General features: G+C 47.1%; 1 protein-coding gene across 3 annotated transcripts in view; it reads left to right on the forward strand.

Moving 5' to 3' along the window:
• Positions 1-18,277, forward strand: part of LOC144824675 (uncharacterized) — a 1,660,589-nt gene that overhangs the window by 193,314 nt on the left and 1,448,998 nt on the right. For all 3 annotated transcript variants that reach the window (XM_078683712.1, XM_078683710.1, XM_078683711.1), the window contains exon 3: positions 17,976-18,047. In XM_078683712.1, the coding sequence (XP_078539838.1) occupies positions 17,976-18,047 (72 nt within the window). The remainder of the gene's footprint in view (positions 1-17,975; positions 18,048-18,277) is intronic.

The following is an 18,277-nucleotide window of genomic DNA, read 5'->3' on the forward strand; positions in this document are numbered from 1 at the left end:
AGACACAGCTTAACCAACTGATAACAGTGCCACAGCGGTGACATCATATTAGAATCTCTAGAGCATCATAGGGATGCACCATTTCAAGCAATAACAAATGGGTAAAATGCAAGCCAGCATTATAGAAATATAACAGCGTGCTACGGAACGAACGCTCAAATTCTTTGCCAGCCGAAACCTGCTTCCATCCCCCCAAGCGTAGACTGGAGCACATGAAGGGCTAAGGGATTCACTCTCGCAGTGCTGTTTCTCCCACCTGTGTAAATTAACAACATGCAGGCAAGGAAACAGTGTGAATGCAATACAGTCTAGTAACACTCAACACTGCAAAATGCAGCACTACAGCTGATGTGGCCACAAAGGTCCATGTAAGCAACATGGAGGGAAAACACTTATCTGGCTGCTGAGCAGCGAAGAAAGAGGAAGTGCTGTTCCTTGATGTTGTTTAAATGGACTGACTCTATGTTTGTTAGTTATTGATACAAAGACTCATTGGATATGTAGTCTTGCCAATAAAAATATATTGTTTAGGGCTGCTGAGTGGAAATAAATGGAAGAGATACGCATAATCTGAGCTTCCGGTCTTGACATAAAATGAACAATTTTCTAAATCTTGCTTCAACTTCAGTGCTATCACATCTTTGGTGAGGGTTGTTACTTGGAAATGAAAACTGTATTTTGATTTTTTAGTATCAGAAACTTGTTCAGTCTTGCCCACCCGAGATGCAAATGATCTCTGCTTTGCCTCTGTCCTCTTCAGCCTCTGATTTAAGGAAGTTTCAAGAGAAGTTTACGAAACATAATATCTTTCACCTCGGACATCAACTGCACAAGAAGGTGCTGCTCTCTCTCCTTCACTTCCTCTTTTTGTGCTGTTTGTCTGATCCGCAAATTTCTAAGAGATATGCATTTTAATTATTATTTGGCAATGTGTGCTTTTTGAGAACAGACTAAAGAACATATTTTGTCCTTTACCCAGTTTTTGTAAGTTTATTAATGAAGGCCTGGCAGCCCCTACACAGGTTGTAAAAATAACTAGATACGACAAGCATTGACAAAGCTACAAGGCTGACAGCCAACACCAGCCCATCTGACTCTGCCAAAGGTTGTTTCTCCTGAAAGGTGTCTAAGCCTACGAATCCATCAACCATCTCTTCAGGTGCCTGGATTGGAGCCTTAAAACTAGCAAAAGATGAGGTGTTATTAACCAAGTGCAGACATTCTGGTTGTGGGGAAATAATCATGATTGACCGTGATGCTGCTTTGGTTAGTGAAAGGAAGATAGGAGATAGAGCCTTAGCATTACTTTGAGAGGCTATATGTTAGTTATATCTGTAGAATCAACTAATGTTCCATATTGATCCGAGAGTTCAGGCTTGACCCATAGCTCAGAGCTCAACTAGCTCTTCTGAAGTGATCTGAAACTTTCATAATTTTTTTTGTGGATGCAATGGTGGGTCCTTTAGTGGTTTGGCAACGTGTCTACCTGGAGTTCCAGGTTACATCTACATCCAACTCTCTCCTTACAGTGAAAGACTTAGCTTTTAAAGCTTTGGCAGCTGCAACCTTTGGGGAACTGGGTTTCTGTAAAGTGCATTGCTGTATTCATGCACAAATGCACATGCGAAAATGAACAAGTTTGCTAAAAGACGTACATCAGGCACAACCCTTTGAAAGAGAGTATGTCCAGACTCCCGTAAACTTGATCAGTTTCAAGTACAACCCTCACAATCTAGGGGAAGCTGTTTCAGACGTGACGTTTAGCCATGTAAACTGAAATGAAATGTCTCACACTCTGTTATAATCCCATCCCCAAGTGCCACCTTCCACATTCCAAGTTCAGGGATTTCACACTTCTCCCCCTCTCCTCCCCCACAGACTGATTCAGCCATGTCACCTGCTCTCAGCTCCCCAAGCAGTGCCTTTGTTAATCACCAGCTGCTGTTATTATGAGTTTGGACAGTAAGGAACAGAGAGAGGCAAGGTGTGGGACACGAGCAGAGTCGCCCACTTTAGCCAGTTTTTGATCCAGCGATTTCCACAGGCAATTGATTCATCCTCTTTTACATCATTACTGCTTCACAGTGGCCTCCGTGTTCACCATCATGTGAGTAGAGCAGAGCAAGGTGTACTGCTGCACGGGAACTGCTAGCAGTCCTCCTGACTTAGCACTTCTGAAGTGATGGGAGGGGTTTTAATAACAAACCAATTCTAAATAAGGCCTGTAATGTTCTTGTGTTATAATCCCCATGGTGCCACTAACCACAATCAATGTGTTTCCACAGGAGGTAGGAAATGTGTCAAACTATGCCTTGATTTTTAAAGTACCTCTGTTACCTAAAGCATAAGGGAAAGTTAAAAACATTTTTTTAGACTTGACCCTCTCTGCAGCGTCCCCCCAAACATTTTGCCGTCACCCCTCCTGTTTTGCTTAATTCATTTTTGTTGGCTATGGGTCTCTTTATCACTGCTCACCTGTGCTAAAGTGCTTTTCCTCTCTTTTAAACATGGTAACATTGTCTTACACCCTGTTGGCACATTCAATGTACATGCAAGTCCCTACTAAAGTAGCATTGCATGTCCCCAGGGCCTGTAAATGAGTAAGTATCATTTTTAAACCCATTTCAGCCTGGGTGTGCAGTTTTAAACTACCTACCATTCCGACTGGGCAAAATAAACCCTTTGCCAAGCCTAAACCTTTCTTTTTTTTTTCAAAACCTTTTTATTGCCATTTCAAAAAATTTACAATTTGTAAGACTCAATTCAGCAGTACAGTAAGCCAAGAGTGGTAAGTAGCTGAAGTTAGCTCACAGTTTTCTCACTAGTACTCGTCTAGGACAAAGGCAGTCGTAGTTACAAATGTCATTTTAAACAGTTAGTTCAATGAACCATCACCATAATACTGGATGCATCTGCTCTCCATTTATACAAGTTCACAGTTTAACAAAAAAAATTTAATAACCAGACAAAGCAAAACAAATCCGTGACGAGTAACTCATGTGGGCTACAAATCTGAGAGAGATCCAATGGGTATGCAAAGGCGGACCGGGCAAGGAGAGGGGGGGGGGGGCAAAGGGACCAACATCCAACTCACCCCTGGCACGGGCAGGCGAAGACACCCGATAAGAAGGCCTGGGCATCTCAAAGGTCCCACGGCCAACAGTATATAGCTTGGCAACTTAGGTTTGAAAAGATGCAGTGCACATAGTATGGGACCACAGGCAAAAAGAAGCAAACCCGCCAGCAGGTAAGCCACCAACGGGCTACAAATGATGTCAAATCCTGTATGGGCGCTAGCCATTATATCTGCCATGAACTCCAGCGCCAACGCACGCTACAACGGAGCATGCCATTGTTAAAGTGAGGGGGGCTCAGCCTTCTTCCATGCCACTGCCACCGCCATTTTGGCTGCCCCTAAACATAGCCACAAGATGGAGCGGTCCCCACCACTCCCGTTTTGTGCTTTAGACAGGGATTGCGCACCCCTAACAGGACATGTTTCGGGTAATAAGAGATTGGGTAACCTAGAATCTTCGTGATCTGGGCAAGAATTTCCTTCCAAAAAGGTTGACTGTCAGGGCAATCCCACCAAATATAGCAGAAGTCCCCCAGTAATCCACAGCCCCTCCAGCACCTATCCGAAGCATCCAGGAGAGGGTATGGAGCTTCTGGGGATATAAATACCAATCATACATTAATTTGTAATGGGCTTCTCTAAGAAACATGGATCTGTTAAATTTCCCAATATCTTTATAGAGCAAACCCCATTGTTTCTCCATCAAAGGTGTCTCTAGCATAGCGTCCCAAAAAGCTGTGTGTCTTGGGGGCAGCATTGGACCTGATGTATGTAAGAGCGAATAGAGAAATGAGATACACCCCCTTGACGTACTCCACGGATTTCACAAAGCTCTCTATAGGTAATAGTCCTCGCGTGGCAGCCAGTGCTTCAGCTGGAGATAATGGAATTTTTCTGTCCCTGGGAGATTAAATGCTTTTACGCAACCCTCGAAAGAGCATAGTTTGCCCTAAAAAACCTGTCTGATATTAAACAGACCCCCTCTCTCCATTTATCAAAGGGACCCTCTGATTGGGCAGGGGGAAAGCCCGAGCTAAAGTGGATTGGTGTATAAGGGAAAGGAAATGTTGTTAAGTGTAACGTCTTTGTGACCACATCCCACGCATGGAGCTTGGTAGCTGTAGGTGTGCTAAGATAAGCATTCTTTGATCTGTCCTGTTTTGACTGCCACAAGAGGTCCCAGATGGTTCAACCCACCACCATCTCGTCCATATGGAGCCAATACCTTTCGGAGGACCTGAGGGACCACTCCGATATGACTCTGAGTTGGGCTGCCCTGTAGTAGAGAAGAAAGTCCGGTAGGGACAAACCCCCTGCAAGTCGCGGTTTGGCTAGTGTTCAGTAAGCCTCTTCCCCTGCCAAATAAAAATTGTCATCATCAACTTCAGTTCTGTAAATAATTCCCTACCTACCAGTATTGGAGGCCCTGGAAGAGATAGAGAAGCAGCCGCAGGGTATTCATCTTGACTGTGTTATTCTACCTAGCCAGTTGATGAATGTGGAGCCCCACCTCTTAAAGTGTGCCTTAAGCTGTCACGGCAGTGGTGGAAAATTGGCTTTGTATAAAATCTGATGGGCTAGGGGTGATTGTGATGCCCAGGTCAGTTATATCCCTGCGGGCGCATTAAAATGGCGAGGACGCCCCTATTGCTGCCATTTCCCTCTGAGGAACCGTTATGTTAAGTAAGAAGAATTTCAGCAGATTAATTTGGAAGCCCGCTACATTCTCAAAGGTGCTAAGCTCAGACTGTATTACCAGAAGAGACTAACGGGGCTCCGTGACGGGTGAAAGGACATCGGCTGCAAATAAGGATATTTTATGGTCATCTGAACCAAATTTAATCCTGTGTATCTATGGATTTGCCCTAACACGTGCTGCAAGAGGCTCTATGCATAGCACAAAAAGCATGGGTGATAAAGGGCAACCCTGGTGCATGCCCCTCGAGAGATTAAAAAAGTCTGAGGCCACCCTATTTACTAGGACCCTGGATCTTGGACAATGGAAGTTCGCTTGCAACATACCCAGAAAAGTGTCCCCAAACCATCGCAGAGCACACATCAAGAAGGACCAACTGACCCGGTTAAAGGTCTTCTCTGCGTCCAATGATAGTAAGGCAGCCGGGACGCATTTTTTATGTGCCTTCTCAATCAGGTGTACAGTTCTGCTCAGGTTATCGTGCGTCTGGCGCCCCTTGATAAACCCAGACTAATCCGGGTGGATCAAGTCTGGGAGCAGCTCCTCAAGTCTGTTGGCCAACATGTTTTAATAGAGTTTAGCACCTAAGTTGAGAAGTGGTATAGGTCTGTGAGAGGAGCATAGTTGTAGATTTTTCCCTGTCTTAGGGATGAGCGTGATCAACGCTTCACCCATTGAAAGGGAGACCTGATGAAGGGTCGCAATTGAATTAAAAATTTCTGTCAAGGGGGGTACCAGTTCCGCCCTAAATGTTCTATAAAGCACTGCGCTAAAGCCATCAGGCCCTGGGGACCGTTGAAGTTTTAAGGCATCTTTTGCCTTCTGAACCTCCTCATGCGTTATGGGTTGGCTGGGAGATTTGTTGGCCTCCGCAGAGACCTGGGGTAGTTCAAGCGGGTCCAAGTAGTGGAGCTCTTCTTCCTCACTAAGGGAGTCTCCCCAGTAAATCAATCAATCAATCATAGCATTTGTATAGCGCACTACTCACCCGGATGGGTCTCAAGGCGCTTGGGGGAAAGGGTCTGCTACTGCTCGAACAGCCAGTCTTGAGTTGTCTCCTGAAGGCGAGGTGGTCCTGGGTCAGCCGAAGGTGGATGGGGAGGGAGTTCCATGTCTTGGCCGCCGGGTAGGAGAAGGATCTTCCTCCGGCGGTGGCTCTTCGGATGCGTGGAACGGCGGCGAGGGCGAGGTTGGTAGATCGTAGCTGGCAGGTGGGCGTGTAGAAGGTAAGGCGGTCGTTGAGGTACTTGGGGCCCAGGTCGTGGAGAAGCTTGTGTGCGTGGGTGAGGAGCCGGAACGTGATCCTCTTGTTGACGGGGAGCCAGTGCAGGTCTCTCAGGTGGCCGGAGATGTGGCTGCGTCGGGGGATGTCCAGGATGAGTCGGGCGGAGGCGTTCTGGATGCGTTGGAGTCTTTTCTGTAGCTTGGCTGTGGTTCCGGCGTAGAGGGTGTTTCCGTAGTCGAGTCGGCTGGTGACGAGTGCTTGGGTGACCGTCTTCCTGGTTTCGGTCGGGATCCATCGGAAGATCTTGCGAAGCATGCGCAGGGTGTGAAAGCACGATGAGGAGACTGCGTTGACTGGTCTGGTCATCGAGAGTGAGGAGTCCAGGATGAAGCCCAGGTTGCGTGCGTGGTCTGTTGGCTTGGGAGTGGTGCCCAGGGCGGGGGGCCACCAGGAGTCGTCCCAGGCGGAGGGCGATGGTCCCAGGATGAGGACTTCCGTCTTGTCTGAGTTCAGTTTCAGGCGGCTGTTCTTCATCCAGTCTGCGACGTCTTTCATCCCTTCGTGCAGGTTGGCTCTGGCGGTGTCGGGGTCTCTGGTGAGGGAGAGGATCAGCTGGGTGTCGTCGGCGTAGGAGATGATGTTGAGGTTGTGTTGGCGTGCGATGGCTGCAAGAGGGCTCATGTAGACGTTGAAGAGGGTGGGGCTGAGTGATGATCCTTGCGGTACGCCGCAGATGACTTCGGTAGCCTCGGAGCGAAACGGGGGGAGGCGGACTCTCTGTGTTCTTCCAGTGAGGAACGAGATGATCCACTCCAGTGCCTTCTCTTGGATGCCGACGTTGCTGAGGCGCTGAGCTAGTGTGTGGTGGCAGACAGTGTCGAACGCTGCAGAGAGGCCCAGGAGGATGAGTGCCGCTGTTTCCCCGTTGTCGAGCAGGGCTCGGATGTCGTCGGTGGCTGCTATGAGGGCGGTCTCGGTGCTGTGGTTGGCTCTGAAACCGGACTGTGAGGGGTTGAGGGATCCGTTCGTCTCGAGGAAGGCGGCAAGCTGTCTGTTGACGATCTTCTCGATGACTTTGGCAGGAAAAGGGAGGAGTGAGATGGGGCGGAAGTTCTTGAGGTCGGTGGGGTCCGCTGTTGGTTTTTTCAGGAGGGCGCTGAGCTCGGCATGCTTCCAGCTCTCCGGGAAGGTGGCGGTGCTGAAGGAGGTGTTGATGATGTTCCGGAGTTGGGGTGCGATGGTGGAGTCGGCTTTGTTGAGGACGTGGTGGGGGCAGGGGTCGGTTGGAGATCCGGAGTGGATGGTGTTCATCGTGCGGGCTGTGTCTTCGGTGGTGACCGTGGTCCAGGTGCGGAGGGTGGCGGTGGGGGGCGTTGGTTCGACGGTTGGGTGCGTGGATGGTGCGCCGAAGCTGTTGTGGATGTCGGCGATCTTGAAGTGGAAGAACGAGGCGAGGGAGTCGCAGAGATCTTGTGACGGAGTGATGTCGTTGTGGCCGGTGCTGGGGGTGGAGAACTCCTTGACGATGGTGAAGAGTTCCTTGCTGTCGTGGGCATTGTTGTCCAGTCGTTTCTTCAGTGATTTCTTCTTGGTGGTGCGGATGAGCTGGTGGTGCTTGCGGGTGGCGTGTTTGAGGGCGGTCATGTTGTCTGTGGTCTGGTCGAGGAGCCAGGCTTTCTCGAGGGTGCGGCAGGTCTTCTATAGAATTCCAGAAAGGCTCCTGCCTTCCCCTCCTCCCCGTGCAGCAATGCGCCCGCATCGTCAGCTACTGCACTAATATGTTTCTTCTCTTTCTTGGCTCGTAGCTGCCTTGCCAGCCGCGAGCCAGTTTTGTCATTCCTCTCGTACCCCTTGTCTGAAGGCATAAAAGGGTCTTTTCCGCTCTATTAGCGACAATCGCCTGCAGCTTACCTTTAACTGCTGTGACCTTTCTTTGGGTGGTCACGGAGGGGGCCTCCTTATGCAATTTTACCATTTTCTGCAGGTCTGCCTCCAAAGCCAACCTCTCTGAGGTTTGTTGTTGCTGGAGGGCGGTGACCAGAGAGATACATTTACCCTGAATGATAGCCTTGAAGGTATCCCAGTTAGTCAGGTTAGAAGTGTCCTTGGGGTCATTATTGAGAAAAAAGTTCCTAATTGCTTGATACACTTCATCTCGTAACAGTCGGTCCCTACAAAGAATATCAGGGAAATACCATCTTTTTAGTGCGGAGTGGGGAGCAGGCCAGTCCATCCCTATTTCTAGTGGCACGTGGTCCGACAGGCATATATGGTAAAGTTTGGGTGTCAGGGTAGCGGAGCAGGGTGATTGGCTAAGAAATATGTGGCCAATCCTCGAGCATACTCTGTGTGCATGTGAGAAAAACAAGAAGTCACACATAGAAGGATCCAATATTCTCCAAATGTCTAATAACCCCATCTTCGTATGGGTTGAGTTAAGTGTCTGAGGTAAAACCCCTGCAGGAGCACTGGGGGGTGGTGAGTGGAATCTAGAGAGGGGTTCCAGATGAGGTTGAACTCCCCCAGTAGATCAATGCCTCTCAGGGCGAAACTCTCAAGGATTGTGAGGAATGTTTGGAGAAAGTCCGCTTGGCCTGAGTTCAGTACATAGACCATGGCGATTGGTGTATGAGTGACAGTGACCTGCAAGACAACTCCTAACCATCGGGTATCTCCCCTCCCTGTCCGATTTCATATCCGATGACTGAAAGGCAACCGAGGTGTGAAACAGGAGTGCCATCCATTTTGTTTAGAGGTATAAGAGGAGCGAAGAATAATAGGTTAGGACTTATGTTTTAGGCATAGCTCACCCCCCTACTTCAAGTAGGCTTCCTAAAGGGCAATTATTTGTGCCTGATTGTCCCAGAGAAACTTCCAGATACGTTGCCTTTTGTTAGGGGAATTGGGCCTTCTAATATTCCATGTCATGCACTTAAGGAACATCAAGTCGTGGGGGAAAATTTTGAACATCCCCAGGGTCTACCCCATTCCCCCCTCCTGCTTCCTTGCCCCTCCCATTGAGAGAATAAACCAGAAAAGCTACAAAGTCTCACTGGTGGTGACTCTCATTGCTAATCGTTGGTACTCCGTCTTCCTTGGCCAGTTCACCTCAGGGAGCAGAAGGCACCCGAGTCAGGTATGTCCTTGCGAAAGAGAACTTCATCAGCCACTTCACTGTGAATTCTGCTCCGGGGGAGAAGGGCTCTTGTGTACGCCCACCCTGGAGAGACAGGCGCCCTGACAAACCATGAGACGAGGGCACATCAACAGGCGATGACTTGCAACCCTTCTTGGGAGTTTGCCAGGGCCTCCGTACCCACTGCTCCATTGGACGCTCTGCAGCAGCTGGTGTTGTATTTTCCTCCTGTGGTGCCATTTCCAGCCCCAACAGGGCGGCCGCCCAGACAGCTCGGTGAAGTGAGATTGCTTTTGGTTGAACAAGAAAGCGATACCAAAGGGGTAAGTCCATCTTTATTTAATTTGACTCTCCCTTAATGCCATAATTAATGGTCAAAACTGTTGCCGATGAGCTAGCATGGCTTGGGTGTAGATATAGAACTAAGGAAGAGGCTTGGGCGCACAGCAAATGTGGAATAAACACAAATTGTAAGAGACAATTGGTGGGTTGAGAGAGGATAAAGGTGCTCCAACAGGTGACGTAACTAGCCAGAATACGTCCAATAATTATAGCAAAACAGTGTGTTACGTGGTACGTAAACACATCCCTGTGTGCGGGCACACTTATGTAGTTCAGCGTAGCTGATTCAAGGAGAGGTTCAAGTGCGAAGGTTTTCAAAATTTGTATATATTTGGTAAATGTTCACAAGTTCATTATACAGTGGCGTTACATCACGCCGTGTAATCGATTGAAAGTAATCCAATGATGTGTATTTCAAAGTATGCTCCAATGCATTTCGGACTCGTGTAGTCCTTTGTCAAGGAGCACTGTGGGAAGGATACAACAACAGCAATTTAGATCAACGAAAAACGAACAGCTGTAAAGTTGTGCACATGCGGTGAGGGGAGCGTGTGTAAAATATGACGGAAAAGTGAGTACCTTTGGTTTAAGGGAAGGTGTGGCATTAGACATGCGGTCGTTAGACAAAGGTTTTGGAACGGTGTGGGTCCGTGTCAGCAAAAACGAGTAATTCGGTGAACATGCGTGCATAGTGGTACCAAGGGTGCGTTTAAATCATGCGATACGTGAGATGAATTAATTAAAACGGCAGTGATTTGTGATGTTATCGTGAACCGAAATTAGAATAAAAATAAAACGTGCGCCCAAGCCTCTTCCTTAGTTCTATATCTACACTCAACTGCCTGGCAGGCTGGCAGCACGCCCCCTGGATCATCTTCTAAGATGCAATATGAAGACATCTCTAAATCTACTGAAGCACATGCCGAAACATTGGCATTTGATTCTGACGCAACGGAAAGGATCTACGCATTGATCAACGATGATCTAACCCAAACACCTTCTAGCAGAACGAAGGAACAATGTATCAAGCAATTACTCTACTTGTCGAAACGTCGTGTAAATCAAAAACTTCACGCGAACACATTAATCAAGTACCATAAATCACTTCGTATTCCTCGTGGCCTTCGCATTGCGTTAAAGCCTTCCCTCTGTAAGAACTCTAAAGCCTTCCTTGATAGATGGTACGCAATTCTAAACAAGTGCAGTCTGGACTTAATCCTATTAATCATTGAGGAATTGTCAGGAATCCTTCAAGAGCTGTCTTTGGAAATCACCACTGCCGAAAGCGAACTCAAAGATCTCATGTCCCCTGAGGAACTAGGCACAACATTGGAAGACATCAACAGACAAATCGATCGTCACACCAGGGAGATTAACGAACGAAAGTTACGCAAATTTCGGCGTGACACCTTAGACTACAAGCTTGGGGAAGTGTATACTTGGGCGGAAGTCTACGCTCAACGACGAAGAAATAAACCGTATTCCCAGAACACTGACACCTCATCATCCGACAGCGACAACACCAACCGTCCTCCAAGACATCAACCAACGGAACGCACAACCTCTAAAGACCGACCAGCACAAGCATCCACCTCATCCACAACCATCACGGAGCCTTTTTTAGAGTTAGGCCCAGACAGAACCGACGACCCAGACGGGGCAAAAGAACAAAGAAAGAACAACGGGAAGAGCCAACCTCAAAACAAACCCAAAACGAGGAAGAATCGTTAGTCATAAACATTTCTGACACCAATCTCACACCCTATGAAATTAAAACACTACAAAAGGGTATGTCATTCATCCCAACAAGCAACACCAACCTTCTTGAACTAGAAGTCAGCACTTTTAAGCTCACCAGAAAACTACGTCTAAAACATTTTTTTGAAAAAGTTTTGGAACCTGTTGTGGAAACCAAACCGGATCAACTACTCGGTCTACGACCCACAAGCAATTACATGCCCCCAAGCAGCCACAAGAGTATTGACAATTTTGAAACTTTAGTCCGCCAGGACATAGCTAAGATCAATTATAAAAAATCCAAACGCAGGAACATCACCAACAAGGAACATGACACCTTGAAGAACATCGCCAATAACAAAACAATCAAATGTTTGAAAGCCGACAAGGGTGGCGCCTTAGTCATCCTCAATGCGGATCTCTACACCCGTAGAGCTAGAGAACACGTCTTCGACGTTGAAACCTATTTGCCACTTGAGGGCAACCCCACTAAGGAGTATAAAACAATGCTACTCAACATCATTGACAAAGCCAGAGAAAATGACATCATTGACGACAGAACTAAGCGATACCTGATCGTAGATCACCCAAAAAGTCCTACTCTCACCATGCTGCCTAAAATACATAAAAACCTGATGGATCCACCTTTTCGCCCCATCGTGTCCACACGGGGGTCAATCCACGAACCCACTGGTAAATTCATTGATCGCCACTTACAACCTATGGTGACAAGCTTAAAAAGTTATATTCGCGACACCACCGACTTCATCAACAAATTAAACTCCGTTGAAATCAAGAATGACGAACAAATACTATTATGCACCGCTGATGTTAAGAGCCTATATACTTCCATTCCCCATGCGGGGGGAATTGAAGCCATTGAATCAGCTTTACTAGAATCAGACATTGCAGACCCGTTGAAGACCTTTATTCTAGAACTTATGATTTTCACTTTGTATCATAGTTATTTTTGTTTTGAGGATCATTGGTACTTACAAATGTCCGGGATGGCAATGGGCAATTGCGCCGCGCCGACATACGCGAATATCTACATGGGCAACTTTGAAGTTAATAACATTGAGAAGAACGCGGATTGGAATGACAATCTCAAACTCTATGCACGATACATCGACGACCTTTTCTTTATTTGGAAAGACTCCCGGGAGCACCTGGAATCAGCCTTATCCATACTGAACACTAGAGATGACCGTATTGAGTTTACCTGGAATATTTCAGCCACAGAAATCACATTTTTGGATGTCCTAGTGAGAATTACCACAGATGGCATCGAAACGGATTTGTACCGCAAGGAAACAGACCGCAACAACACCCTGTTGTATAGCAGTTTCCATCAAGACTCCTTGAAAAGACACCTCCCATTCAGCCAGATGCTGAGAGTCACTCGGATAGTATCAGATGAAAACAGAAGAGAATCCCAAATTCAAACGATGGCCTCTAGGTTTTCCACCAGAGGTTACCCCGAAAACATCGTCCAGGAAGCACAAGATAGAGTACTCACCATCTCCAGAACTGAAGCTCTGAAAAGCAGAAAAAAGGATCCCAATCCCAGATTGACATTGGTCTCCAAATTCTCCACTGTGAGCAAGATTTACAAAAAAATCATACTAAGACACTGGTGAATTTTGTCGTCGGAACCTGATTTCGGGGACCTTTTCAAAGATCCCCCGATCTTTGCTTACAACCGACCCATGAACATTAGAGAGATCTTATCAAAACCCACTGATACGCCGAGGAAACATACAGGTACACGTCCCTGTCATCATTGTAATAATTGCAACAATGTAATTGGAGGTAACATCATACATCACCCTATGAAAGGATTTGAGATCCCCTTAAAAGTAGACGCCACCTGTGACTCAGCCAACTTGATTTACCTACTCAAATGCCCGTGTGGAAAGATCTACGTAGGTAAAACCAGCAGAAAAATAAAAACCAGACTTAATGAACATAAATCAAACATCCGCACTAAGAACACTAAATCTATTCTGGCAACACATTTCAATGAGGCGCACCACAGTGTAGCCCAGTTGAAGTACTTGGTATTGGAAATGGTCACTCACTGTGAGGGCAGAGACAACAACAAAACCCTCTTACAACGTGAGACATCGTGGATTTATAAACTCCAATCTTTGAAGCCTTTCGGGCTTAACGACCGGACTGAATTGAGTTGTTACCTGTAATAAGGTTGTTTGATATGTTGCACCCGCATTCTGCATTCCTATTGTTACTTTTACCAGTTGTTGTAATTTTGTTGTGACACATTTTCTGACTATTCACTTTCACCGTTACAAGATGGCCGCTCCGATTTTCCCTTCCATCTGGGTGTCTTTCCTCTATTTCTAACATTCAACATTTTCTCCTCGAACTCCGCAGTACCTACGCGAAGCTCGAGACACGTAGTCCACCTCTTTGAATCCTTCACAGTAAGTTACCGCGACCGCATGGCGGTGAGTTTATCTTTCTCTCAAGCGCTTTTGCTTGCTGATAACCGTTTCACGATTATTTCATTGTCCCTTGCAGCACTGATGTGAGCTGTATTCCAATGTGGAAGCGTAAGATACTTTCATATTGTACCATTCATCCCGTTTTATTTTTATTCTAATTTCGGTTCACGATAACATCACAAATCACTGCCGTTTTAATTAATTCATCTCACGTATCGCATGATTTAAACGCACCCTTGGTACCACTATGCACGCATGTTCACCGAATTACTCGTTTTTGCTGACACGGACCCACACCGTTCCAAAACCTTTGTCTAACGACCGCATGTCTAATGCCACACCTTCCCTTAAACCAAAGGTACTCACTTTTCCGTCATATTTTACACACGCTCCCCTCACCGCATGTGCACAACTTTACAGCTGTTCGTTTTTCGTTGATCTAAATTGCTGTTGTTGTATCCTTCCCACAGTGCTCCTTGACAAAGGACTACACGAGTCCGAAATGCATTGGAGCATACTTTGAAATACACATCATTGGATTACTTTCAATCGATTACACGGCGTGATGTAACGCCACTGTATAATGAACTTGTGAACATTTACCAAATATATACAAATTTTGAAAACCTTCGCACTTGAACCTCTCCTTGAATCAGCTACGCTGAACTACATAAGTGTGCCCGCACACAGGGATGTGTTTACGTACCACGTAACACACTGTTTTGCTAGCATGGCTTGGGCCACATCTTGAAATGGCAAACAACTGAACCCCTGGAAGGAGACAGAGTCGGAGGTTCTGGATTTATGTAGGACTAGGGCCTTGGTCTTGAAGGACCTGAATTTAGCTAGAACATCCCTGGGGTGCTTGCTTCCCTCATCTGCTCTCCTGCCGACTATGTGCACCCGCTCCAGCCTGACCTCCGGGGCATCCTCTCCTAGGACACTGGAAAAAAGACCCACCATGAGTGTCTCCAGGTCTGGGCCATCACATCCCTCCTCAAGGTCCTGTACTCTGATGTTGTCTCTGAGGGAGCGTTTTTCAAGGTCTTTACACTTGAGGAGGGTGGCGTGCAGTTGGTCATCAGCTTTAGCGGAACCCGTTTCCAGGGTCACCAAGCGTGCCTCAAGCTCCTGGCATTTTGATTCCAGGTCCCGACCGAGTCCACATCAGCCAGCAGCGAAGTCAGCTTGGAACCCATCTCTGACCAGAATGTTTCAACGGTGGAGCTCATATCCGCTTTGATGTCTTCTCTGAGCCTCTTCTTGAACTCTCGTAGGGTCTCTAAGAGTTCTTGTCTGGTAAGCGTCATGTCAGTATCCGTTTGCTCTGTCCCCGTGTTGTGCGCCTGGGTTTCCGCTTGAGCGAAGTAACTGGAGACGCAGTTATTCTGCGTCTTTTTGGGGGGACATATGGGCACTGACCATCAATCCCACTCATCTACTCCCTGACCGCTCCTCCACCAAGGTAGCCCGAGTATCAGAAAGGAGGAGAAGTCGCTCAACAGAGGGCTCCCTCAGGACACTTGGCAGTGATAATACATATAACCACACTGTAAGCTGGCTGCCTCCACCTCCAATGGCAGTCCCTGGACGTGTGCCCCCTCACCTCTGCCAAGAATTTCATCAGGCGGCCACTCAACACTTTATACCCATGGCATCAGGGACAGCTACTGTATCTGGCCATTTCTCTCTTCCACGCGGAGTTAACGGTAGGTAGACGCCATATTAAGGTCAGTCCAACTGCTTGACTCCCACCACCTGGACCCCCTACTCTGCTCAGGAAGAACCTCGCAGCAGGGCTCTAGGTCTCTCTTAATCCCCAGCCGTGGTTCTCAAATCAGCAGGAACCGGGGTGGGGAGGCCCTCTACAACACCCCGGCACCCCAGGAGCGAGCACCACGCCCAGGGATCCACCGCACCGCAGCCCGCAGAACCAGAGGGTTCACCTTCAGATTTTAGCTGACCAGAGCCTGGGAAAGCTTGCTCACTAGGAGTTTCGCCCCGCCGGGTGCTCCTCAACTCCGCCGCCTAAATCTCCAGCCACATTCAGGGTCTAGCAGAGCCCGCTGCCATTTTGTCGGGCTTCCCTCATCTCCGTCGCGGCCTGGTTCTCACTGCCTCCTCGCTCCGGATTTCAAATGAGGCAGAGGGCAAGGTGACCGCCAGCAGTTACACTGTCTTCGCCATCAAACCCCCTGATTTGGGGCTCACAGGTGAGACGGGCGGCTCCGAGATGCATGGCGAGGAGCAGAGCCTACTCGGAATGCGTCCTCGAGGCCATGATGGTTGGCCCCGCCCCTGAAACTTTTCGTTTTAATATATAAGTCACCCCTATGGTAGGCTCTAAACAGCCCATAGGGCAGGGGACATTGTATTTACAAGGTAAGACATGTACTTTTAAATTTTACATGTCCTTAGTAAAAGAAAACACACATTCGTTTTTTTTACTACTGCAAGGCCTACTTCTCCCATAGGACAACATTCGGTTACCTTATTACATTTATTTAGTGATACCTTTTGTGTTGGAGTATGTAGGAATATCATTTTGGTGTCTGATGAATTGTAATTTAAAACCCTCTTTAATGGTATAGTCCAATTTTAAGTCACAATTCTAAAAATGCCACTTTTACAAACTTGGCATTTTCTTGTCCGAAGCATTTGGTACCTGCAGTCTGTTCCTGGGTCACATGACTTGATGTAGTTAAGAGTTGACCTTTTTGTATTCCTCCCGGGTAGCATCACAATAGACGGTCTGGGTGTTGGTAGAATGGGCTATCCTGGCTTAATGGGGTGCAGGGAGTTGTCACATACTACACTTGATCTTAAAAGGCACTGTCTCAGCTCACTCACAAAGGACTTCACACTAGCCTATTGTGCCATCAGACATACTAGGATCAGAGCAGAGAGGCATGAAATTCCAGACACCTCTGTAGGGAGAATCTCCAGAAGCTTCTCCCCCTTCAAAGTGGGCACCAGGTATATAAAGAGGTCCACCAGACACACTCTTCAGTACACTCCTGGACCTGTGGATACTATAGAAGAAGGAGGCCTTGCTCCTCTGCTTGCTGAGAAGGAATACTGGACCTGCATCCACCATGTCGGGCTGAATTGACTTTGAGTCATTTGACTGACCTCCTGCCTGAGCTAGAGGACTCCCTGCAACTGCCCAGCTGACTTGCTGCGTAGGACTTGCCTGAACCAGCAACTAGACCTGCCTGGGCCTTGCTGGCCTCTGTTGGAGTGGGTTCCTGATCCCCAAGAAGTGGAGAAGTGCTCCTCACATCCTGGACCCTTGGTTTGGGATCAGTTTAACTCCTCCTTGAAGAAAAGGAGAAATCCGGAGGTTTTGGGCTCTTCTTAACCGCGAACGGGTCCGTTCCTGCCAAGATCATGCTACCCATCAACGCGAAGCTCCACTGAACCTGACTCTTCATGCGACCGCCAGTGATGACCATCAATGCAAAATGTGCACTTCACACTACAGCATCGACAGCCCACAGTGAACTCCAGTGTAAAACGCTAGCAACAACCATCCACAACGCCAGACTGGATCTTCGCTCTACGGCAACGACCGTACTTGACGCCCTGCAAGGTTTTTGCTCTACAGCACAAATCGGCCACTATCCTTTGCCTGCTCCTCGCGCCCTCCTCCACTGCAAGCTGAACTCTTCATACTAAACGTTAGAAGATAACATTTTCAGCAGGACTAAACGGGTCCTATATTTAGCCTGTGCTGCATCGCAATCATCCTGAACTTTTGACTTTCACTCAGTCTCCCATAACCAGATAAACAAGAGTGACACTTTACTTACCTCATATATTTGAAATAGCATATCTATGGTTTTACTGATTAGATTTTTGCTGTGCCGGTGTCAAATAATTAGTTACATTTTGCTCTGTTTTCAAAATTGATGTGGGACATTTCTTGTGTCGTGTTTTCACTTTTATTACTGTTTAGAGCTGCATAAATACTTTACACATTGCTTCACACTTACTTCTAAGTTAAGGCTGACTGCTTTCGTGCCAGACTTCCAGAAGGTTAAGCACAGGTAAATTTAGATTACTTTTTGTGGTTCACCCTGGCCAGAATTGTGGTTGTTGCTTGAGTAGAGTTTCACCCCCCTCAGCCAAGAACCCAATTTCTCACAATATTCACTTTAGGTCACTCTATAGGAGATTCATTTTGGCAAAATGATTGATACAACAGCTTTAGGTGTGTTGCTTTAGTCTCCTCTAAACAAAATAAATGTTGGTGTTCTTCAGCAAGATCAATAATGTCGTTTTTCAAACTCTTTCAGCTTCCCTGCAGCCTTCTGGTAGATTGTGTTCCAACCGAAATAGTAAACCGGGATCCATGGATCAGTACAAAGGTAAGGGCATCCTTTGCAAATGATAATTTTGCACATTTAATTATTTCATTTGATTAGTCTGAGGGCATATTTATTTTTGAGGCCACCACATGGCAGAGCAATTGATTACATATGTAAGGATTTTTTTGGATGTACAATAACTCATGCTACAATTAGAAATGCACATTTTGGAAGAAGCGAAGTCTGTACTGGGACAACATGACCACTTTCAGCTGACCTCCAGTTTTAGG

The sequence above is a fragment of the Lissotriton helveticus genome, chromosome 3_1 (genome assembly GCF_964261635.1).
Source record: "Lissotriton helveticus chromosome 3_1, aLisHel1.1, whole genome shotgun sequence".
NCBI classification, from domain to species: Eukaryota; Metazoa; Chordata; class Amphibia; order Caudata; family Salamandridae; genus Lissotriton; species Lissotriton helveticus.